The sequence below is a fragment of the Equus asinus genome, chromosome 13 (assembly GCF_041296235.1).
Source record: "Equus asinus isolate D_3611 breed Donkey chromosome 13, EquAss-T2T_v2, whole genome shotgun sequence".
Lineage (NCBI taxonomy): Eukaryota > Metazoa > Chordata > Mammalia > Perissodactyla > Equidae > Equus > Equus asinus.
Genome location: NC_091802.1, coordinates 9,983,544 through 10,007,903, shown reverse-complemented (window position 1 = coordinate 10,007,903; position 24,360 = coordinate 9,983,544). Strand labels below are relative to the sequence as shown.

The 24,360-nt window shown below is 41.1% G+C and overlaps 1 protein-coding gene across 1 annotated transcript in view; it reads left to right on the top strand.

The window, feature by feature from the left end:
- The window catches only part of CFAP52 (cilia and flagella associated protein 52), a 40,831-nt gene extending 18,499 nt beyond the window's left edge, over positions 1–22,332 (top strand). Inside the window, exons 8-14 of the mRNA XM_014864137.3 lie at positions 2,590–2,760; positions 9,590–9,738; positions 12,928–13,073; positions 15,668–15,819; positions 18,124–18,226; positions 20,994–21,105; positions 21,959–22,332. Of these exons, the coding sequence (XP_014719623.1) occupies positions 2,590–2,760; positions 9,590–9,738; positions 12,928–13,073; positions 15,668–15,819; positions 18,124–18,226; positions 20,994–21,105; positions 21,959–22,134 (1,009 nt within the window). The 3' untranslated portion in view covers positions 22,135–22,332. The remainder of the gene's footprint in view (positions 1–2,589; positions 2,761–9,589; positions 9,739–12,927; positions 13,074–15,667; positions 15,820–18,123; positions 18,227–20,993; positions 21,106–21,958) is intronic.
- Positions 22,333–24,360: the final 2,028 nt, after the last annotated feature.

Sequence of the window (24,360 nt, the reverse complement as noted above, 5' to 3'; positions counted from 1 at the left end):
TGACAGAGGAAATATGCTGTTATAAACTTATCCAACCAATAACCTCAAATTTCAAACTTTCAAAATTGTTTTTTTTAATGAACTTTATTATGCAATGGGTACCTATTATGTGCCGGGCACCATGCTAGTAGTTAATGCATCTGAATACAAGTTTTAATACAAATAGCTGACATTCACTAGCTATTTTTATGGGCCAGATACTATGCTATGTACTTTTCATAACTTATCTAATTAAAATAAAGTGAAATAAAACCTTACACATTTTCATTAACAAGTATTTATTGAGCACCTCCTCCATCCAAACAAATGTGCTAGATGCTATTTAAAAAATAAGGAAAAATCAGATATGGTTTATTTTAACTTCCGGTCTGGTTTGGGGATAAGTTACAATGAAAAGTCACTGTAATAGAAGATAATATATAAACACAAATCTCATGGTCCAGCTTGAGTAAAATATATCGTGGATGTTGTAGAGAAGATCAGAGAAGGGAGTGATCTTTTTGGCATGGAGAGGTCACCTCACAGAGGGGCAGAACTTGAACTTGGCTTCAACAGAAGCTACACGCTCCTAGACATGCTCCCATGGCCTCTGCCAGCTCTAAGGGAGTCGGGGTGGTTGCACCTGCATTGTAGAAATGAGCATTAGCTGTCTTCACTGAAACAAATCTCTGTTGAGTGAGCACTCAGTAGGTACCAGGCATGATTCTAGACGCTTGGGATCTATCAATGAATAAAGCAAACCGGAAAAAAAAGGACAAAGAAAAAAAATCCTGCCCTCAGGGAGCTTACATTCCAGCAGGAGGGAAATGGCAACAAACAGCAAACAAGTAAAGTACACAGTATTAGAGGGTGATGTGGACGGTGGAGACAATGGAGGAGAATGTAGAGTCAGGGGGACTAGGTTTTGAAGTGGGGCAGGGGACAGCTTGCTGTTTTAAATTCAGTGCTCAGGATGGGTCTCATTGAGAATGCATTTGGACCAGTTTTGTGTTTGTATGAAGGGGAATGAGAGAGAGGCAACTTACGAACAATGTTGAGTAGACTCTGGATGTGTGAGGTGAGTATCGTAAATCAACCCCCCTGATATTTTCACTCCTTATTTTTACTACACAAGTGGTCCCATTGTAATGAAGATAATTAGACTCAAAGCAGTTATCACAAGGTTTGTGCTATAAATGTCTCCAAAATAACCCTGTGTGACAGCATAGGCTCAAATCGGATGCCGTGATTTCTGGCCCCTTGGGTTTTAGGAGATCGAGAAAGCAGCTCATGTGAGAAGTCATGAGACTGGAAAGGGAGGGAGTGTGATAAAACAGACCATGGGGCTGCAGAGATCCCTGGCCGTGCCCCTGGGCCCTGGGCTTCACCTTGTCTTCCAGGGAGCCCGGGTGACAATAGCCAGTATTTCCTGGCTTGTCCCTACTAAGGGCTCCTGTATCTTACCCCCATTACCTTTAATCTTCACCGCAACCCTGCACAGGAGGAATTATTCTGTGGTTGAATAAACTCAAGCCCAGAGATTTCTGGCAACTTGACCAGAGTCATAGAGCTCTTGTTAGTGAAGGAGCTGGGATATGGCTTGTGGTCTATCCTTGTTTCATTTACTCTTCTGTGTCCCACCAACAAATGAATCTTTGTAAAATGTGCATTTCCCGTGTTGGTTCCTTGCACAACATCCCCCATTGAGTTCTTATTGTCAGAACTAAATTAGTTGCAGAGCAAGGTTGGGTTTCTAGGGCCTCATTCATTTCTATACTCTTTTTTTAAAAAGTGCATACTCAAACATTTGGGGAGCGAGGGGGATCTGAAACGTGGAAGAAGATAAAATAATCCATCGAAGTTCTATTGAAGATAGCCACTATTAACATTTCGCTGTTTCTTCTTGTCTGCATTATTCATATAAATTTTAAAATAATTGTACTTATTTTATAAATACAATTTTATATATAATTTTGCATTCTGATTTTTGCTTAATGTGAACATCGTAAATATTTTCAATATTGCTACGTAATCTTTTTAAAATTATTGTGGTAAAAAATATATGTACTCCATAATTAGAATGTGGTTTTAATGGCTAGGCCATTAAATATTCTTTGAAGAACATTCTTTGAAGTTGCTGTCCCATGGATCGGTTAACCATTCCATTACAATTGGATATTTAGGTTGCTTCCAACTTTTCGCTCTTTAAATAGCATAATAACATCCTTGACATAAAGGTTTTATTCCCCTGACTTTAGGATTATTTCCCAGAAATAGAATGATAAAGTATTTAATTGCTATGATTATTTGTGCCCACAACCTTGCCTGGAATATTCTCTATCCAAATCCTACCCATGCCGTACAACCCATTTCAGACTATCTCTCACTGATGGAGCTTCTCTGATATAGTAACCTAAGCTTGCCTCTCCTTTCACTGACTGTGGGTACCCAATATGGTGAGTAACTTCTGCCTTTCGAATTGTATCACTTCCTTGAAGGTGTGTCCCAGGTCATATACCTAATTTGTATCCCCTATAATGCTTCAGATGGTTAATAAGTACATACTCATTGATTGAGTGAATTTGTTTCACCTTTTGCTGCTTTTTAAAGGAAAATCCAGTTGCAGGGTGGCATCACTTCTATCGCACTTCGAGGGGAAGGGCACCAGTTTTTTGTAGGAACAGAAGAATCGCACATTTATCGTGTCACCTTCACGGATTTCAAAGAGACTCTCATTGCAACTTGTCACTGTGAAGCTGTCCAGGACATTGTCTTTCCATTGTAAGTAGAACAGGAAAATATTTTCTCCCCTAAAAATAAGAACATGGAGATGTGATCCAGCGTGCAAGGAAATTTAATTTTATTAATGTATTTTTAACATCTACTAATATAATTATGATTTTTTTCCTCCTTAACTTTTTCTATTGTAGTGAACTATTTTAATAGACTTTCTATTGCTTTCACCATGCTGCTGTATTAGTTTTCATAATTCAGATTTACATTGGGCTTCTTTAGAATGTTGACTTTTCTAATGAATCCATCATGGAAAGGGTAAACAGACTGGCAAAACTTTTCTATGTTTTCCCAGTGCTGTCTGCAAAAAGCTCAGTAGTGCCTTTTTCAAATTTCTTCCAAGTCATTTGTTTGAACTTCTTGGGTCTTCCAGATTTGGCAGACTTCATGGTCATGGGCATAAGAGGTCTTTGGATGCAGTAGCTGTATTACTTGGTCATGCCCTCACAGAACAAGTGAAACAACCATCAGCAGTTTTGATATCAAAGAGCTTCAGTCATAGTCTGCCATTATTTGATTTTGAAACACACTTTGTCTTTGGTGAGATTCGTTCCATGAAGTTGGTTAGACGGTTTTTGCTCTGAACTTCCTCAGTGTTTAGCTTGAATTTACAAAACTCAAATCATTGTTGTGCAGGTAGCCAGACTCACTTGGAACACTCAATCCTTAAGATCGTGCAGTGTAGTTTGATTCCCTGAGCCATTATGATTAAGTTCTTCCAAATATTTCTGAGTGAAAATGACTAGTGCCTCCCATTAGGTGAATCTTCATTTGAAAATTGGTCATTTCCTTTCTGTCTCACTTTTTCCTCTTTTTCTAAGGAGCTTGGTAGAATCAATCTGTAAAATTATTTGGTCCTGGTGTCTTTTATAAGGGTAAGTTTTTAACTATCTTTTTAATTCTTATGTAGTTATTAATCTATTTGGGTTTGTGTTGCTGCTTTTACTTTTTTTTTTTAAACAGCTTTATTGAAATATTTATGTACTGTAAAGTTCACCCATTTAGAACATACAACTCAATGTTTTTGGGCATATTTACAGAGTTGTGCAATGATCACCATAATCTAATTTTAGAACATTTCATTTTCCCAAAAAGAAACCTGCTAGCAGCCATTCCCCATTCCCCTTTGCTTCCTCCCTGTCACCAAGCTTAGTTGTGGAGATGACTGAGCTCAGAGGAAGCACTTGGAGTGAATGAGCATTGTGTCCGGGGCTGCATTCTTCCTTTACTTGCTAATTTAGCTGTGTTAATGTACTTTGTTTTCAGCTGCTATTACTTTGTAAATCAAAACATTAATATATCGGGAAAAATATGTATGAACCAATGTGACTTCTACAATATTCTATCATTTGCCTCTTTACCAATTGCATATGAGTGAATTTATATTACAGAAGCACACATTGTAGCAAAAGAAACTGTCTTTTTCCAACCCTTTATTTTCAGCCTATTAGTATTGTTTAGTTTTAGGTAAGTCTTGGTCTTTTACTAGAATTTAATCCATTCATGCTTATTACTATCTAATAAACTTATAGATATTTTCTATTTAATGTTCCATTTTTTTTCTCCGTTTCTTGTCTTTTATTGTAGTGATCATGTTTTATTTGTCCAGACTTCCCCTTCTCCACTGCACATGACTTGAAAACTATTCATTTTTATTTTTATTCATTTAGTTGTTACCCTTGAATTTTTAATATACATATTTAAAAACATATTTTTCTGTCAAAGACTACAGTTAACCAGCATTTATATCCTATCTTCCAAAAAAGCAAGAGTCTCAGTTTATTTTATTTCCCTCTTTCCCTTTCTCTCACCATCTCCCATGCTGAAATTACTTGGAATCTTAGATCCAGATTACATTATTGTTTTTTTACAATTAATTACTTAGATTTAACTCTAACTTTTGTTCTTTGCTTTTATCACTCTCTTCTTTCCACACATCTCCCTCTTTCATTCTTTTATTTTATGTGTAGTTTTTCCAGAGACAGTCTGGGTATAGGAAATTTGGTCCTTACTTATCTGAATATATCTTTGTTTTACTGTCAGATTGAATGATAGTTTGACTAAGAATAAAAAGGACTTTAATAAGCTTTGTGTTGAAGTGTAACATAGAGACAGACAGTGCATAAATCATAGGTAACCACCTCATGAAGCATTACACTTATATGACTACCGCCCTGGTCAAGCACTAGAACACTTCCATCACTCCAAATGCTCCTCCCAATCACTACCTTCATCCTCCTCCTCAAAGATCATCACCACCTAACTTCCAGCCCCATAGATTAATTTTACCTGCTTTCGAGCTTTATGTAAATGGAATAGTTCAGTATGTACTTTGGAGGTCTTTTTTTTTTTTCTCTATGGAAGCTTTCAATGTTGTTAGTGTCATACAGATCTTCTTAGCCTTAGTGCTTTTCTGTCTAGTTGTTTTATCAGTTACTGAGAGAAGTGTGTTAAAGTCTCAAGCAATGAATGTAGATTTATCTCTTTATTTCTGTCAGTTTTTGCTTCAGATATTTTGAACCATATATATATGTATACATATGTATAATTTGTAATGTCTTCCTGATACATTGACATTTTTATCACTATTAAGTGTCCCTTTTTCTCTAGTAATTCTTTTTGATCTGAAATCTCTTTTGTATGATTAACATCCAGCTTTTTTACTCTTTGCATCATACTTCTTTTTTTATCCTTTTATTTTCAGTATATTGTATCTTTATAGTTAAAGTGCATCTCTTGGAACAGCATATAATTAGTTCTTGCTTTTCTATCCAGTGTAATAATCTCTGCTTTTTATTTGTAATATTTAGTCCATTTGCATTTAGTATAATTTTTGATATGGTGGTAAATTTTCCATTTTACTGTTTGTTTTCTTTTATCTCATCTGTTCTTTGTTCTTCTCTTACTTCTTTCCTGCCTCCTTTTGTGTTGATCCAATGTTTTTAGCCTTCCATTTTAATTGTTCTATTGGCTTTCTAGCTATATATCTTTGCACTAATTTTTTAGTGGTGTGCTAAGGATGACAATAATGTCATCTTTAATGTGTCATAATCTCTTAGAGTTAATATTGAATTACTTAAAGTAAAATACAATATAGAAACTTTGCCAACAGTATTCCCCTTAACCCAGCACCCATCCTTAGTCCTATTATTTTCATATATAGGAATTTATATTATAAACTCATCAATACAATATTATAAATTTTGCTTTAAATAGTATAAATCTTCTCAAGAATCTAAGAGAAGAATAGAAAGAATATGCCTTTTGTGCTTAACCAGATATTTGAGCTTTTCTGATGCTCTTGATTCTGTTTTAAATATTTAAGTTACCATCTGGTGAAATTTCCTTTCAACCTAAAGAAATTTGTTCAGCATTTTTAAAAAATATAGATCTCTGGTGAAGAATTCTCTCAGTTTTCATTTATCTGAAACCATCTTTTTTTTTTTTAACACTTTGCCTTTGAAGAATAGTTGTTTCATTGGTTATAGAATTCTTGGCTGATAGTTTTCTATTCATTCATTCATTTGAATACATCATTCCAATGCCTTCTGGCTTCCACAGTTTCTAATGAGAAGTCATTCTGTATCTTATTATTGTTCCCCTCTTTGTAATGTTTCATTTTTCTCTGTCTATTTTCAAGATTTTCTCTTTGTTTTTGTTTTTTATCAGTTTGATGCTGATGTGTCTTGAGGTGGCTTTCTTTGTGTTTATCCTGCTTAGGATTTGTTGAGATTTTTGGATCTGTAAGCTGATGTCTTCCACTAAGTTGGAAAGTTTTCAGCCATTATTCCTTCAAAAATTTTCACCTTTTCTTTCCCCTATCCTCCTGAGATTCAAATTATACATCTGTTAAATAATTTGATATTGTCCCCTAGATCTTTAGGCTGTTCATTTTTCTTCTTTTTCTCTCTGTTTTTTTCATCATGTAATTTCCATTAAACCCACCTTCAAGTTCACAGGTTCTTTTGCCATCTCTAATCTGTTATGGAGCCCATCTAGTAAATTTTTTATTTCAGTTATTGTCCCTTTCAGCGAAGAATTTACATGTATACGTATAGGTGTATATATTTATTATAATAGTATATAATTATACTATTATACATATATAGTTGCTAGATCCCTGTTGAGATTACCTATCTGTCCGTTTATTGATATCATAGTTTCCTTTAATACTTTGAACATATTTTCAGTAGTTGCTTTGAAGTCTTTGTCTGTTAATCCAATACCTCAGTCTACTTGGAATCAGTTTATTTTGACTGCCTTATTCTTGAATCATACTTTCCTATTTCTTTGCATGTCTGATTATTTTTTCTTGTAAACTTGGTATTATAGATAATACATTGCAGTAACTGAATTCTGTAGTGTTCTCTGAGGATTGTTGGCCTGGACTCGAACTGAAAATTTGGTCTCCCTCATAGTATGCAGCAGCTGGTGTTCTCATGGCTCCCACCTACTACTACTTTTTTATACTGGCTCTGGGTTCTCCTGTGGGCTTGCATAATTTGACAGTCACTCAAGGATTTATGCAGAGATGCAGCTTGTCCTCTCCAGAGTTTCCTTGCTTCTAGGAATTTCCCATTAATTTCCAGGTGTTCTTCTAACTTTAGGCCCTGGCTTCTGACACTTTAAGCCTGTAAGGTTCAGCTTTCTGCCACCCAGGCTGAGCACAGTTGGTGAATGTTTTCAGTTAAGAAGACCAAAAACTCTCAGATTGACCCCACATAGCTCTGTCTTCAAAAATAGAACCCTAACAACAACAAAAAATCAACAGAATAAAAAAAGAAAAGTTGAATCCTCTCTGATCTCTGCCTGGTTTGTCTTTCTTGGGGTTTCCCCCACACATGTAGAATTTAGCTGTGAGACAGGAATTTGGGCAGTTTTTATAATCAGAATTTAGGTCTTACTCCTGTGGTTCTCTTGCTGCCAGGATTACCCCTTTATAGTGCAGCTGGTTTCCAGTCCTTCACTCCAATCTCCAGCACTTTTAGTGGGTAAGGCTGTGGTTTTTCTGCCATCTTTTTCTTCAGCCACCATAGCTATGGGAGTTGGGGCACCCTCAGTTTAGAAAGCCACACAGTAACGACTCTTAGCCCTTTCCAGTTGCATTTTTAAAAGAGTAAACTTTTCTTGACTTCTGTCTACTTTTAAACATTTTCAGTATCTTTAGGATTTTTTGTTCCTGTTATTGTTCATTTTATCAAGTTTTTATAATTGTTGTCTGTGGGAAGGTTTGTGTGGCCACTTCACTGCTCCAACGTTACAAGAAGTACTCTCTGCTTGTGCTTTTGAGCTGTATTTTTCTGCATTTTTGTTTCTCTATGAATCTTATGTGGCTGATTTCTATTTATCCTCAATGTTTCTGGCCAATTTGATGATAATCTTTCCTGCTTTCTTGACTTGTTAGTGAAAAAATCTATATATATCTGTATCTACATTTACATCAGCCTCTACCCCTATCTCTGTCTCGATCATCTCTGTCTCTACCTTTATGTCCGCCTTCATTTCATGAGATTTGTAGATGGGTGGGAGGGAGCACATGGGCCTAGCGCACCGTCTTGATCCAGTCGGTTTGTTTTTTTCTGGAACATAACCTCTCAGATCCTAAACTAAGGATGATCTGCTACTCGAATGGCTCATTTTTGGACTAGGCTTGACTCCTGAGGAAGTGGACTGCCCATCAAGGGTAGGGAGAGTTTGGAAAGTTCTCTAGGTGCATTCATCCTGTGATATTTTATTTTCATGAGGAGTCCATACACCTCTTTAAAACGTCACTTTCCCCAAGGGAAGAGCTCATTCACTGAAGGCAGTATCCAATATAAAACATCTCTTATTTTAAATAAATATTAACAATCTAATGTTGGCTCGGTTCGACCTCTGTTAATCAGGACTGTCTGGCCAGGAGCTCTATCTCATCTGCTGTCCTGTTCCAGCACTTACTCTTTCTGAGTAACTAGTCCAGCAGTATAATTTTATCTCTGAACCCCAAAGCTAAATTTGTGGAAAAGATTCACTTACTTTTCTATTAATTCCAATGGAAGTAGACCTGAAAATAAGAGAGTGGGACTCTCTTTTTATGAAAGTGATCATGACGATAGGTAGAAATTTCTTTAGAAGTACTTAAATCTAAAAGTTAGCTCAGTCTCCACAGAGACTGTAGTAGAAATTCACACTTATAAAGCAGATGGATTTCATTGTATCTCAGTATTACTCCTTTTTCTTATCCAAATTGGAATAATCTGTACTTTTTGGACATATTAGTATTTTTCATTATATTTACAAGTTGTCTTTTTCCAAAAAAATCCTAACAGACCAGTTACTTGGATTCTCTTCCTTGTCCACAATGTCACATTTTCTCATAACTAGGAAAAGAAGTGTTTTGAGTTATCTGCAAACATGAATTCTAGCACCTTTGTCATTGTCTTCTTCGAAATTTTAATAAGATTGTCTACTTTACAGGAAGGTTTGTTTAACCTCTTTCAATATAAATATTCCATGATGTATTTTATCTCAAGATATGTTACTTACTATCCTCCAGTCTAGCAGGACATTGAAAGACTCTTAAATGACATTTTTTTTTTGAGCAACTTTATCCCAATTCTTTCTCAAGGGAAGAGACTACAAAAGACTTTCCACAGATAATTTGAGGGCATCAAATGCCATTTTACACAAGAAGTCTGTAAGCCCATCAAGCCATGAGATAATTGGTGCTTAAGAAGCACCTATATCCTTGTGAAACACATGTTAGTGTCATGCATCTAAGAAAGACTGTGCATCTTTTACGGCTGCATCTCTTATTCACTCAATGGTTTCTTTGCAGTGGCACTGCTGAGCTGTTTGCCACCTGTGCCAAGAAAGACATCAGGGTGTGGCACACGCTGTCCAACAGGGAGCTGCTGCGGATCACTGTACCCAACATGACCTGCCACGGCATCGATTTCATGAGAGACGGCAAGAGCATCATTTCTGGTAATGTCCACACGCCAAGATTCGGCTTTGGGCTGTGTCTGTGGCTTTGGTTCTTGTCATTCTTGTTCTACGTTAGTCGCTGTATCTGGATTAACCTGGAACGGCCCACTGTCCACCCCCTCCTTGCTCCTAGTCTAGGCTCTCTTTGGAGTTCTCTTCCAGCCGGAAGACTTTCTGAGCTGGGAAGAACCAAATAGCAACTTCTTTTCTCCCAAATTGCTGCATATAGCCCGTAGCATTCTCTCTAGCGGGGAAATTTAGTAATTCAATTACAAAATGGATGTGAGACTTTAATGAGTACAGGGCACTTACGTTAGAACCTGTTTTGTTGTCCAAGAGATAAAAACCTCACAAACGAAGTTGTGCCTCAAAGGGAATTTATTTTATTATTTTTATTTTTTTAAAGATTTTCTTTTTTTTTCCTTTTTCTCCCCAAAGCCCCCCAGTACACAGTTGTATATTCTTCGTTGTGGGTCCTTCTAGTTGTGGCATGTGGGACGCTGCCTCAGCGTGGTTTAGATGAGCAGTGCCATGTCCGCGCCCAGGATTCGAACCAACGAAACACTGGGCCGCCTGCAGCAGAGCACGCGAACTTAACCACTCGGCCACGGGGCCAGCCCCCGGGAATTTATTTTTAACTCGATTTTTTTAATTGAGTTTATGATAGTTTACAATCTTGTGAAATTTCAGTTGTACTTTATTGTTTGTCAGTCGTGTTGTAGGTGCACCCCTTCACCCTTTGTGCTGACCCCCCACCCCACCTTTCCCCTGGTAGCCACTAATCTGTTCTCTTTGTCCACATGTTTAAATTCCTCATATGAGTGGAGTCATACAGAGATTGTCCTTCTCTGTCTGGCTTATTTCACTTAACATAATTCCCTCAAGGTTCATCCATGTTGTTGTGAATGGAATGATTTTATTCTTTTTTTATGGCTGAGTAATATTCCATTGTGTATACATACCATATTAACTCAATTATTTTTTGTCAAAATATTTTAACATAAATTATAGACACCATGATATTCTACCTCTAAATACTTCAGTATACATCTCTGAAAATCTATAAAATAATAATTTCTTCATATCATCTTAAGTTCAATTCATATACAAATTTCCCCAATGGTCAAAAAGTAAACGCACTGGTTCACATCAATGAAAATTCAAGTGGAGTTTTAGGCGGAGCTATTAAAATGGTGATACGAGGAACCCATCTCATCCCCTTTTCTTGGCTCTATCTCCGCTGTGTTGGCCTCTTCCTTGGGCATGTCTTCTCACATAGTGGCCCCCAGGACCTCTTGGTTTACATTACACTTAGAGCTAACAAACCCTCAGGTCGTTATCACCTCCCTTGTTCGCTTACACCCCACAACCATTTGCCCCTAAAGGCTCTCACCTTAGAGTATATCCAAGATTCTATCGCTTCTCATCATCTCTTCCCTTGTCTCAGCCACTATCATCTCTCTCCTAGATTATCCTCATAACTTCCTACCAGTTCTCCCTGCTTCTCCCCTTTCTCACCACCCTTCTCCCCCAGTCTACTCTCAACACAGAAGCCAGAAATCTCTTTTGAAAGTATAATTCAGGTCATGACATTTCTAGAGCTCAAAGGTCTTAGGTAGTAAAAGACAAAGTCCCTGCAGTTGCCTACAAGGCCCTATGTGACCTTCTCCTCCCCCACCTCCACCTTCTTACCTCTGTCTTTGTCTGTTCCCACTCACTCCCACTAGCCATATTTACTTCTTTGCCGTTCCTCAAACACATTGCATATAAGGCCTTTGCTCTAGCTGTTCAGTGTGCCTGGAATCTTCTTTCCCCAGATAGCCCCAAGACTCATTTCTCACCCCCTCACTTCCTCAAATCTTTGTTGAGATGGGATCTACCTTGGGCATCCTATCTAAAATTGCTGAGGTCAAGAGGTGACACTAAAGCTGATGGGAAGGAGCCAGCCACATGAAGACCTGGGGGAAGAACATTCCAGGCAGAAGGAACAGCAAGTGCAAAGGCTCTGAGTTGGGAAATCTCTGGTGTATTTGAGAAAGAGAAACAGGACCGGTGTGTATGGAGCTTTGTGGGTAAGGTTGGGGTCAGGGTTCAGGGAGAGTGGTAGTAGAGGAGGTTGAAGAGTTAGAGGGCAGAGACTAGTTACTGTGGAGGATAAAGGAGATGAATTTTCCTTACAAGTATAGTGGGAAAAGCTTATGAAAGTTCTTGATCAAGGAGGTGACATGGTTTTAAGAGGTTCACTCTGATTCCTGCATGGATAACTGATTATAGGGGAGCAAGAGTCTAAGGCCAGGGAGAAAGCTGTTATAATAATCCAGGGAAGGGATGCTGGTGGCTTGGACAAGGGTGGTCTCAGTGGAGGAGTTAAGAAGTGGCCAGATTAAGGATATTTTCTTTTCCTCCCCAAAGCCCCAATACATAGTTGTATATCCTAGTTGTAAGTCCTTCTAGTTCTTCTTTGTGACCCATTGCCACAGCATGGCTACTGACAGACAAGTGGTGTGGTTCTGCACCCGGGAACCGAACCCCGGCCTCTGAAGCAGAGTGTGCTAAACTTTAACCACTAGGCCATCAGGGCTAGCTCTTGGGATGTTTTTTAACTATAGAGTTGATGGGATTTGCTGATGGATTGGAGGTTGGGTTGGGTTGGGTTGGGTGGATGGAATAGAGAGGAGTCAAGAATGACTCTGAAGTTCTTGGTTTGAGCAACTGGATGGATGGTGGCCACTTTTATTGAAAGGAGGAAGGTGATGGGAATGGGGGAACATCAGGTTTAAAGGTGGGAGGAGGAGTGGGAAGCCAACATTTATTTGGAGATGTCAAATTATCCATCCCAGGTGCAATATCAACCAGCTAGCTGAATGTACAAGCTTTGCAGCTCATGGGAGAGGTGGAAGCTGGCCCTCCCTTCCTTCCCACCCCAACTCCTCTCTCCTGGAGTGGGGTGCGCCTGGAGGCAGGCTCAACTAAGGCAAGCCACTGGTTTCCCTCAGCTGGGTGTGACCAGTTTGGGGAATCAGTGAGAGGAGGCTGATTCCTGGAAGTGTGTAGGGGACCGGCCTCTCTCCTCCATCACCACCCCTGCTCCCCAGGCCTAACTCTCATTTATGACTTAGGAGAGCAACAGTCTGCGGAGGGAGCATGAGTGTACTGATCCTGCTGCCTTTTGTGTCCCTTTCACGCCAGCGTGGGACGACGGCAAAATCCGGGCCTTCGCCCCAGAGACGGGCCGGTTGATGTATGTCATTAACAATGCCCACAGGATCGGAGTGACCGCCATCGCTACCACCAGTGACTGTAAAAGGATCATCAGCGGCGGTGGGGAAGGGGAGGTATTGTTCATGAAGGCAAAATCTTTTAGAAATAGTTCTCAATTTAGAGCAACTGCCTCATAGGAGGCCACTTACTTGATTTTTTTTACCTGTATTAGGAGTCAAACAGCACCAGATTAAGATTTTGATGAAACCCTAAAATACATCATAAATTGAATTTCTAGTAATATAAATACACATATAAATACATTTGGTCACAGAAAGGACCTTTAAGATACAGACATGAAGGCATTCTGTATGGAATCAAGCTGTGGATCGAAGTTGATGTTTTGCCAAAGTTTTGGAATATTTGTTTTTCCTTCAAAGACCATAGTTACATAAATTGTCTTTATCTTATCTTTTAAAGGAGATGCTATTTTTGGACTCAATTCTTTAATCTACCCAGACATTTTGACCATTATTGTAAAATTGTTCCACTCCACCTTCTCCTTCCATCATTTCGTGGAGCCTAAGACTTCATGTCAGTGTCTCCCGTCGCCAATTCCCCAGCTCTTTCCCTATCAACGTGTACCCTTTCCCGACATAAGACATTTTCTTTTCCTTTTCTTTTCTTCGTGCTATCATAGGAATGACTTATCAGGGAGAAGAAAGATACAGCATCTTGATGTCGCCTTTAGCAGAGTTGGGGCCAAGCAGAGTAGTGGCTGAGTGTTTGGGTTCTGGAGTCACACTGCCTGGGCTCACATTTCACTTTCACCATTTCCCAGCTGCGTGACCTGGGTCATGTTCTTTAACCTCTCTGTGCTTCAGTTTCCTGGGTGTAAAATGAAGACAACAATACTCCTATTCATGAGATATTTTACACTCTTAATTTTGTACTAAGTCTTCAAAGTCTGGTGTGCATTTTACATTCAGAGCACATCTCCCTCTGGACTAGCCACATGGCGGGTGCTCCATAGACACGTCTAGCCCTGGACCATCCACTCTGTTCTCTGCCTACCACTGCCTTCAAGGCTTTACTCTCTTCCCTTATCCCTTCAGCCACACTGTTGCTGACACCCTCAGCATCCTTGCTCCCTTAGTCTTTTGGGACATCTGCCTTGCTGATGCCCAGACTTGGCTTGGACCAGACCATCTGCACTCTGGGTGCCTGCGCCTGGCTGATGAGGGCTGTCCAAGAAACCACACGTTACAGATTCATTGCCCTGGGCCCCGCTCAGCAATCTTTTCACAGTGTCGGCTCCTCCGCCCGTTCCCCACAGTGACTGCAGACCTTTTCTTCCAAAAGACATGGTCTTCAAGGCCTTTGTAAGTGCTAGAGACCAAGGCTGCTGGTCAGCAGATGTGCACTGCGTGTGTATGAATGTAGCAGTTGCTGAAATACTCAAGTACTTCCATTTTCATTGGTAAATGGCCATTGCCTGAGGACCCCAGTCCCACCACCAAGTCCCCTCCCCCTAAGCATACCCAAAACTCTCTGCAATCCCGCAACTAAAGAGCTAATGCCCAGCTCTTCCAAAGTTCCAGTCCTAGGGCTGTTTGGCTGGTGCCCACACCATACTAGTTAGAAAATTTTAATTTGCTAATGACTGAACGTACACCTTCACATGTAGCAGGATTTCGAGATGAGGGATTTGTTTTCTTTGGCAATGGTCACCATCCCATCCCGTGTCATAACATAGGGCATTATTTGGACCCCATAGCAATTAATACAGCCCAGCTTATTTGGCATCACCTCATGCTGCCTCATTTTCTTTACTTTGACAATGTAGGAGGTGTCTTAGAATCTTTTTCTTACTTCGTTTAAGGTTATTTTTCTCTTTTCTGGTACAAATAAGTCTAGTCTATTATTTATCCTAACTGGTTTTTAGTCTGGTGTTCACCAGACTACTGTCCTTTCATCATCTTGTAATACTTATGTGAGATCGTTTCTGCTCTCCTTATTTTTTATAAGTCCAATATTCACGATAAGAAGGTACACATATCTGACTACATTATTATGTTTTCTGGCATAGTTGTGTCAGAGTGTTTATCCATTACAGGACATACTATAGAAATGAAATCACTTTCCTTTTATTTATCCTTTTTATTACAGTTAGGGCATCATATTGACTGTTTTTGAAATGTTGTGTGTAGGTAGTTGTATTAACTATGAATTTCATTTCAAGATAGTAAAGGGATGTTAGAAAATATTTGTTATAGAAAGTGGGTGTTGACTTTGGTGGGGTTGAGAACCATTGATTTTAAATGATTCATCAGCTGATGTGAAAGTTTAAATATGGCTCTGGGTACCCAAGAGATTTCCTGATGGCACCAGAAATTTGAGAGCAATTCTCAGCAGAAATGAGCAGACATATTATTTCACTTGGTTTAGCAGCAGCCTTTACATTATCAGTTTTAGCAGAGGGTGTCTGATAAATTTCTCAGCCCTATAAGTAGAAGCAGGTATAGGATCATTGGTAGCATTTTCCTGGCTCCATAGAAGAATATTTCTGTCCTACAACTTAGCATTCCCCTCCCATGCAGCTGAGATGAGAACAGGGAATTAAAGAAACAAGTCAAGCACAGGGAAGATGAAAAAGCTCTTGGAATCTTTTTGTATCCCTTCAAAAGTCCTCAGTTTGTATTAAGAGCCTGTGCTTTGTGGCTTTCAGGTGAGGGTGTGGCAGATAGGCTGCCAGACCCAGAAGCTGGAGGAGGCCCTGAAGGAGCACAAGTCCTCTGTGTCCTGCATTAGGGTGAAGAAGAACAACGAGGAGTGTGTCACGGCCAGCACGGATGGGACTTGCATCATTTGGGACCTTGTGTAGGTACCTGTGATGGGGAAGACGATGCGGCACTTACACCACCACCAATTCCAGCATTTTATTGAACTTGAGAGAAGATTCAAACGAAGGGCAGGAATCTTACTTAAGGCAACAGTAAAGGGATGTTCAGCAGAAGCCATTCATCTCCATGACTGTCCAGGGTTTACAGATGCTGTTAGAAAGGGGATAGTTTCCAGGAAGAGCTGGATGTCAGAAGTTTTTGGATGGCTAGGGAAGTAGCTTTCTGGATACACACAGTGAAGTAGGATTTAACTTACACTAATTCAACTCTAAGTACGCCCAAAAAAGGGAGAAGGGAAATAACTTCAATAATGTAGGCAGTTCCTGTGGTCATTCCACACTGTCCAGTCAAGCCCAGAATGAGCTTGCCATAGTGGGTGGGAGTAGGAGAGTGGCATAAATTTGCCCTTCCCCCTGAGCTGGCCACATTCTCAGGGACCCCCTGTACTGTGAGAATATCACTACCTCACAGAGTGCTTGATCCCAAGCTAATTAGACCAAAGCATGTGAACTGTATTGTTGGAGTAATTCAAAGGATTTTCAAGGATGATTTTTCGACTATATGCATTTTTGCTGTGTTTTTATTTAGAATTAGACCTATTTTCCCAACCGCTCTCCCCGCCCAGCACCCCTCTACCACTCCTAAGATGCCTCACCTCTCTATCTGCATCAGATAGACTTGAGGAGGTACAGAGGTGGGAGAAGAGACATCTATACCCATATCTACATTAGACATAGAAGTCTCCTCTTCCGCCTCAGTATAGATATATATAGATACATATGGATGGCAAAGGAATATGAAATGTTCTTGATTGGGGAGAAGAGACTGGGAACTAAAGGCAAAGGCAGAACACTTTTTATTTAATACATTAAAAAACAAAAACCAAAGCAAACCTCTGTCTTCTAGCCCTGCGTGTCTCTAACTTTGATGTGCCTGAGGAATCACCTGGGGATCTTGTTAAAATGTAGATTTTGAATCAGTAGGTCTAGAGTGGCACCTGAGATTCTGCATTTATAACAAGCTCCCAGTGAGGCCCCTGGTGCTGGCCCGACACACTTGCAGGAGGTGTTAGCCTCCACCTGACCATCACACTTGAAAATACACAACTAGAAGGTGTTAAAAACCACAATTCAACTGAGCAAATTCGAAAAGCTAATTGGCTTAATTCAACCATTCATGAATCAGGCAGCATCCCATCCAGCAATTCGAAAGGAGCTCCAAGGAGCTATACGAAATGGGAAGCTTTTATAGGCAGAAAGGGGACAGGGACAAGAAAAGAATGGATTAACTTACTACCTTTCCTTGGGGGATGGAAAGAGTCCATCAGGCGGATTACCTCACTACTGCTGACCAGCGCATTCCAGACTGGTGAAGATTACATTCCCGAGGGAAGTTGAAACTGCAATTAGCTTGGGTATTAAATCTCAGTTTGGTGTCGTGGCTTAGCACAAGTGACTCCATTTTGGGCCTGTTGTCTCTTTTTTAACAAAGGTATGTATAAACTTATTTCCATGGATGGTTTATGACCACCTCAAATCTTTAAAGTCTCCCTGTTGTGTAGCAAGAATATTTGCTTAATTTGTACCAAAATCTTTAAAAAATGTTCTGCCCAGATACCATGTTTGAAAACCTCCACAATGAGAAGAAACTGTGCAGAAGGTGCACTTTTTTTAGCCAGTAGAGCCTGGCCTGTGAAATGGCCACCCAGTCACATCATCTATGGAAGGAGAAGCAATATTTACCTACTTCGTGGTATAGCTTCTAAAGCAGTGTTTCTCGAACAATTGCACACATGAGAATCAACTGGGATGCTGATTGAAAACGCAGATCTGTGGGCCTCATCCCAACCTAAGAAATCCAAACCCCTAGAAGTAAAGCCCAATAATAGCCATTTTTAAGAAGCCTTTCCCCACACTTTGCTGCTCAGCTTATAGGGACCTTCCCTTCAAATTGGTGGCCTCAAGAATAAGGTACCACGTGTGGAAGACAGCAGGTTGACTCTGAGTCCAGGCTCTCCTCCTCCTTCTCACTGGAACTGGAGAAGACTTCCCATGGAGTTCTGCCCTTTGTCTTTAGACAAGGGCGCTGCCCAGCATCTTCTGACTGCCGTGAGAGGTGTAATGGGAGGATGCAGAAGTGGCGTGGGCAGACTAACAGGAAGTCTATTTGGGATAAATAGACCAACCCAAGTCCCAGCTGGTACCAAATCCAGTTTGAATAGGACGTAAGTTTTCTAGGGAAGAGAAAGTTGAGTTTCACAGCTTTTGAATCTATTTTTCAGGCGTCTTAGGAGGAATCAGATGATCCTGGCCAACACCTTATTCCAGTGTGTTTGTTACCACCCTGAAGAGTTCCAGATCATCACCAGTGGGACAGACAGAAAGGTGAGTACTCCAGCAAGAGGCAAGAGCTTTCTGGTACAAGAGAAAAGTAGTGAAGTGCTGTGGCCAAGGGTGCAGGTTGTGCGGTCGAGCCATGCCAGTTCAAACTACGGTGTCGCTGTTGGTGAGCCGTGTCACTTGGGAAATGCTATGTAAGTTTTTGGTGCCTTTGCCTCCTCGTCTGTAAAATGGAAATAACGATACCACTGACCTCATAGAGTGCTGTGAAGATTAAAGTCATACTTGAATATAATGCTAAAAGCAGGGGACACATAGTAGGTACTCAATAAGTATTGCTTTTCATTATTAGGAAATTTCAAAGCCTGGAACAGAATTGCTGTGCCCAAACCACTTGTCACTGTGACTAAATTCAAATCAAATGACAATAGAGCTCCTCATCTCTTCTTATCCCTCTACTGCATCAATATATCAACAGTCTTCTTAGCTGGGGAGTCCATGTCCTCGGATGAAAATTGGTCTTTCTTTTTGGGGGGATATTTCTGCCTTAAAGTGAGCCAAGAGGCTTCAGGAAAGAGGCACGTGGAGACGTGAGGATGCTGGGGTGTCTTCCACCCTCCCAGCCATAGCAGATCAGCCAGATCGTGGCCTAATTACCTGCACATCCAATTAATAGATTTGGATTCCCCTAATTCAGACTTTAAGATAATTGAAGAAGAGGTTGCATATTTATCTTTTCACTAGCAACAGAAAAGCTGATGGAGTTAAAGCATAAAAATGTGGTAGGAAAAATACTAAAGGTGACTCCCCTCCGACCCCCAGCACCAAATTAGAATCGAGGAGTGGGGCTCTTTCCTGTTGAAGGTTCCCAGGTGACTGAGAAGTACTGTCTGAAGACACTTTGTCATAAAAATCCAAGAAACGTTGCCTGGTCCAACCAGGATTTGCCTGACACAGGTAGAATATTGTGGGAGGGCATGTTGGACTCTGTTCTAGCCTCTGTAGGTTGGCCTTCTTAGTGTCTTTGTGTCTCATCTGCCCAGTTGGCTTACGCCTGCCCATCCCCCAACCCCATGTTTGACTCATGGTCTAAGTGGGCTTCCTCTTGGAACTGGGGTGGAATGGATATTACACGGTGAATCACAACATCACTATAAATGCTTTGATATATGGTTCGTGAAGTTTCTAAATTAGTGTGACATCTGCCATATTCTAAGTTTCAGTTTATAAGACTTGAAACAGTCTATTTCCCTCTTATTAGAATTTTCACCAGAATATTCAAACCATAAATCGTAAATCTGTAAAACTATTCTAAGTGCTGGGGACGTGACCCTGTCCCTGTTATCGTGGAGCTTACTTACTTTACGTATTTATTTTGGGTGGGAGGGGATGGAATTGGACAGTACACATGTAAATGAAGACATGAATGAACTACGAATAATAAGCGAACAGGATGAGATGAGATGGTGAAAGGGCTGAAATGAAAATAGAGCAGGTTAGATGATACCAGCTGAGGAGAAGGAACTGCCTCAGCCAGGATGGTCAGCAAAGGCCTCCTTAAGAGAGGTGACATTTGAGCTGAGGCCTCAATGACAGAAGGACCTAACCAAGCTTAGATCTCTGGGAAGACCATCCTAGGCAGAGGATTCTCCGGAAAGCCTGAGGCCCCATGAGGTTGCCCAGGAGAGGGTCACTTTGACCTCTTGACCCAAGAAAGCAAGGAGTCCAGCACCAACTACTTAAATGGGTGTGATTCCTGAGAAACTAGGATTTTGGCATGCGTCTATACTCCTTTATGCTTTTACTATGAAAACAGAACTTTCTGTTAAAGCAATCAAGCATCAGTAGAAATTATAAAGTCAAAAAATACATATATATTTCGGGGCCAGCCAGGTGGCATAGTGGTTAAGTTTGTGCACTCTGCTTTGGTGGCCTGGGGTTCACTGGTTCGGATCCCGGGTGCTGACACGGCACAACTCATCAAGCCATGCTGTGGCAGGCATGCCACATACAAAATAGAGTAAGATGAGCACAGATGTTAGCTCAGGGCCAATCTTCCTCAGCAAAAAGAGGAAGATTGGCAGCAGATGTTAGCTCAAGGCTAACCTTCCTCAAAGAAAAAAAAAACGAGGTTCAAAGTTCAAAAAGCAAAAGCAGTATATTCATAGAAAAATCTCCTTTCTTTGAGCCTGTTTCCCCCAACCCCTAAGCTAGTTCTCCTCCCCAGGAGCGGACCCACGTTATCACTTTGTCTTTAAACCCCACCCTGTAGAATGTTTTATTGCTTTGAGCCAGAAGAGAAAGCTGGGAATAGGGTGGGGTGAGGAAGAGAGAGGGTGGGCCACAGTAAGCCGGTGACCCTGTAAGGCCCAGCCTCCAGAGCTGTCTGCACTGCTCATTCCTCAAACTGAAGGCAGGAAACGCTTTCCCCTTCCACCAGGCCTGAAGCTTTGCTCTCCTGCTTTAAGAGCAGAGGCAGGAAAGTGGATGCCGTGGCTGTTTTCTTCTTTCTTTTACAGCTTGCTTCAGACTCCATCTGCTTAGTCTGATTGAAAGCACTTTCTGCCACAGTCCGGCTTTACCAGCATATCAACATCTCTTTAAATAGAATGCAAATTTAAAAACCAATACCAAAAATATTAAAATGGTTTCTCCACCCCCTGCTTTAGCCTATTTATAATTTCAGCCCGTATATCATCCCATAGTATATTTTTGCTACCTTCTATATAAAGTAGAACCATCTTTTGTTAGCATGTGCGTGGATGATTCCACTGAGCTGAATTCTGCCTAATGCTTCTTTCCTGAATTCCAGATTGCTTACTGGGAGGTATTTGATGGGACAGTCATCAGAGAGTTGGAAGGCTCCTTGTCAGGGTCAATCAATGGTATGGATATCACACTGGAAGGAGTGTACTTTGTCACAGGTTAGTCCTGGGATAAGAAAAGAAAACCAAGCCTGGTTTATTTTCAATGGGAACGTGGAACTCCAGGCAGGAGGCAATTGGAAGTGACTGCAAAAGGGTCTAAAGGGCAACGTGGTTAGATTCAGGCTGGAGCACCGCAGCCAGTGTGGCTGGAAAAGAAATACCCAGAAGTCACATTTCAGTGAGTGGAAACATTTGCCCGGGAGCCTTAGGAGCACAAATAAAAGCTAAGCCTTATTTTGCTTGTTTTTTTTCTGGTGGGCATCGTAATAGAAATGGGTCTTTAAATGGCTTAGGCTGCCCAGTGTGCTTTTCTCTGTTATTTTCTACTGACGTCTTAAATGCCAGGCTTTTAAATCAGCATTTCCAGGAGGCATTGGCCACACAACATGCCAATTGGAACAACACCAATATCATTTTCTGCCAAGCTCTTTGCTTCTTCAGGACATTAACAAATAAGTGCTCCCGATGATTTAAAGTTTCGCAAACACAGTTCCTTAGAGCAAGATAGAAAGCTAGCCACGGAGTGATCCCAATTACACACACAGACGTCTGTATACCTGTACACTTAGACAGAAAAGACTGGAAGGAGCTAAACCAAGATTTTATTAGTGGTTATTTCTGGGTGGTGGGGTCAAGGGTGATGTCGCCTCTTTGTATTTTTTTCCCCAAATTTACTCCAACAGATCTGGATTTTTATAATCAAGTAAAAGAATTATTATAAAGACAGATTTTTTTCTCCCTTTAAGTTTGCACACGGGGAATGTGTTGAAAAGTAGCCAGTTATTTGAAATCAGGGCTGTTTCTCTCTATTCTATTGCAGCAATGCCATATAACTGTTTGTCTTTTTCAGGGGGAAATGACCATCTGGTCAAAGTTTGGGATTATAACGAGGGTGAAGTGACTCATGTTGGGGTGGGACACAGTGGCAATATCACCCGCGTCCGGATAAGTCCAGGAAATCAGTACATCGTCAGCGTAAGTGCCGATGGAGCCATTCTGAGATGGAAGTACCCATCTGCCTCATGAAGCGGCAGAGACTGCCTGGCGCACCACGCTGCACACGGTCCTGCTGAAGGCTGAGCTTAGATGGCACCAAGACTGATCTTGATTTCGCACATCTGTGTTTTTTTCTTTAGTCAAAATATTTTATGTTTTAAGTTTCTCCTTTCCTTTATAGAATGCATTTTACATTCTTAAATTGTATATTAAAATCAAAATATGTTCAAGAATAATTTGTCCAGACTGTAAGAGTTTTCTATTATGAATAGATTCCCAGATGTTGGTTCCTATCATAATCTGTTTTCTGTGACTCTGCCAAACCCACAGCCCCTCCTCATATTATTATTTTTTTTTTTTGAGGAAGACTAGCCCTGAGCTAACATCTGCCAGTCCTCCTCTTTTTGCTGAGGAAGACTGGCCCTGAGCTAACATCCATGCCCATCTTCCTCTATTTTATATGTGGGACGCCTACCACAGCATGGCTTGCCAAGCGGTGCCATGTTCGCACCCGGTATTCAAACCTGCAACCCTCGGTCCCGCCTAAGTGGAACGTGCACACTTAACTGCTGCACCACCGGGCCAGTCCCCCTGCCTCATGTTTTGTCCACAGATGGATTTGGGAAATCCTCTAAAAGGAAGGGAGGTGAGCTTACCTTCTCAATCAGCATTTCACTGGTCAAGCTTCGTGGGGCACGATGTGGATTTGAATCCAGATCTTGGGTAGGTTTCTTTTTTTTTTTTTTTTTTAAAGATTTTATTTTTTCCTTTTTCTCCCCAAAGCCCCCCGGTACATAGTTGTGTATTCTTCGTTGTGGGTTCTTCTAGTTGTGGCATGTGGGACGCTGCCTCAGCGTGGTCTGATGAGCAGTGCCATGTCCGCGCCCAGGATTCGAACTAACGAAACACTGGGCCGCCTGCAGCGGAGCGCACGAACTTAACCACTCGGCCACGGGGCCAGCCCCGGGTAGGTTTCTTTTTCAAAAACTCTCTGAGCCTCTGTTTTCTCTTTTGTAAAGCAAGAATAAATTTCTGCTCAAAAGATTCTTGTGAGAATTAAGTGAAATAATGTATTAAAGCATTGGCAGAGTTCCTGACACACAGAGTTAAACATGAATTATGGTGCTTTCTCCGAGAAAATGTGTGTTGTTGGGGATCTTAGGGCGATTATCAAAGATGAAATTTCAAAGATGCTTTTTTGGAGTTGGCCATAAAATCTTTCTGTTGTACTTACCATCAGAAGGGCGAGGGAATGGACCTTTTGTATTAATCATCCAACCAGGTATGCTTTCCCAGATAGGGTAAATAATGGCATCTTCCAGAAACAGCTCAGGTCTCCAATGCACAGCGGTCTTTTGTTCTAAGCATATTCTTTATCACTTAACTAATGCTTCTTTTTTGCTGCTGCCCTCTTTGACATACAAAGGCGGATATTTAATAAATGGTCACACATTTATCCAATAATAAGTAGCATTTCAGGCTGTTGACATAGTAATGCATCCTGCTGATCTCTTTTTGAACTAGAAATTGATGAGAAATCCATTTTGTAAGACTTTGCCTGATTAATTATAAACCTGACAGTTACAGGGTAAAGCGAGCAGAGGTCCTCAGAGTTACCCAGGGAATCAAGGGCGGGGCAAGGCCAAGCCCAAGCCCATTCTGATTGGGCAACAATCCAGCAGGGACCTCACGTCAAGGAGTGAACAGAAGACCGCGTAAGGGGCGCGCCTGGGAGCCGAAACACTTCCTGGTAAGCAAATACCTGTACTGAGGTTGGAAAGAGCCAACTTGTGAGTGGCAGTCCGCAGACCTCGGTCCAGTTCCCGTTTCCCTGCTTACGGGTCTTGTGGCCTCGGTAGGTTGCGTTAACCTCTCTGAGCCCGTTTCTTCACCATTTGAAGCCAGGATGATCAAGCCTTGCTCGCAAGCTTTTGGAAAATGACTCTAACCTAGTCTCTAGTTTAAAAAAGCAAACGTATAACTATCGCGGCTGTTTCACGCGGGGCAACTTGGGGTCCCAGTTCTGGTCCCAGGATGGCGGGTCCAGGCAAAGGCTCTGCCTGCCCTACGGCGCAAACCGGCTGGAAGGAGGTGGCGCCACCTGTCCGCACATACCTGTGCTTGCCGAGGAGCCAGCGCTCACAAAAGCGCCCCCCACCCCTTCACAGCTCCCAGTGCACGCCTCTCACTACTCCAGAGGCTGCCAGTGGACAGTCTTCTTCTCCCTTTTCTTCATATTCACCTGGACGTAATTAC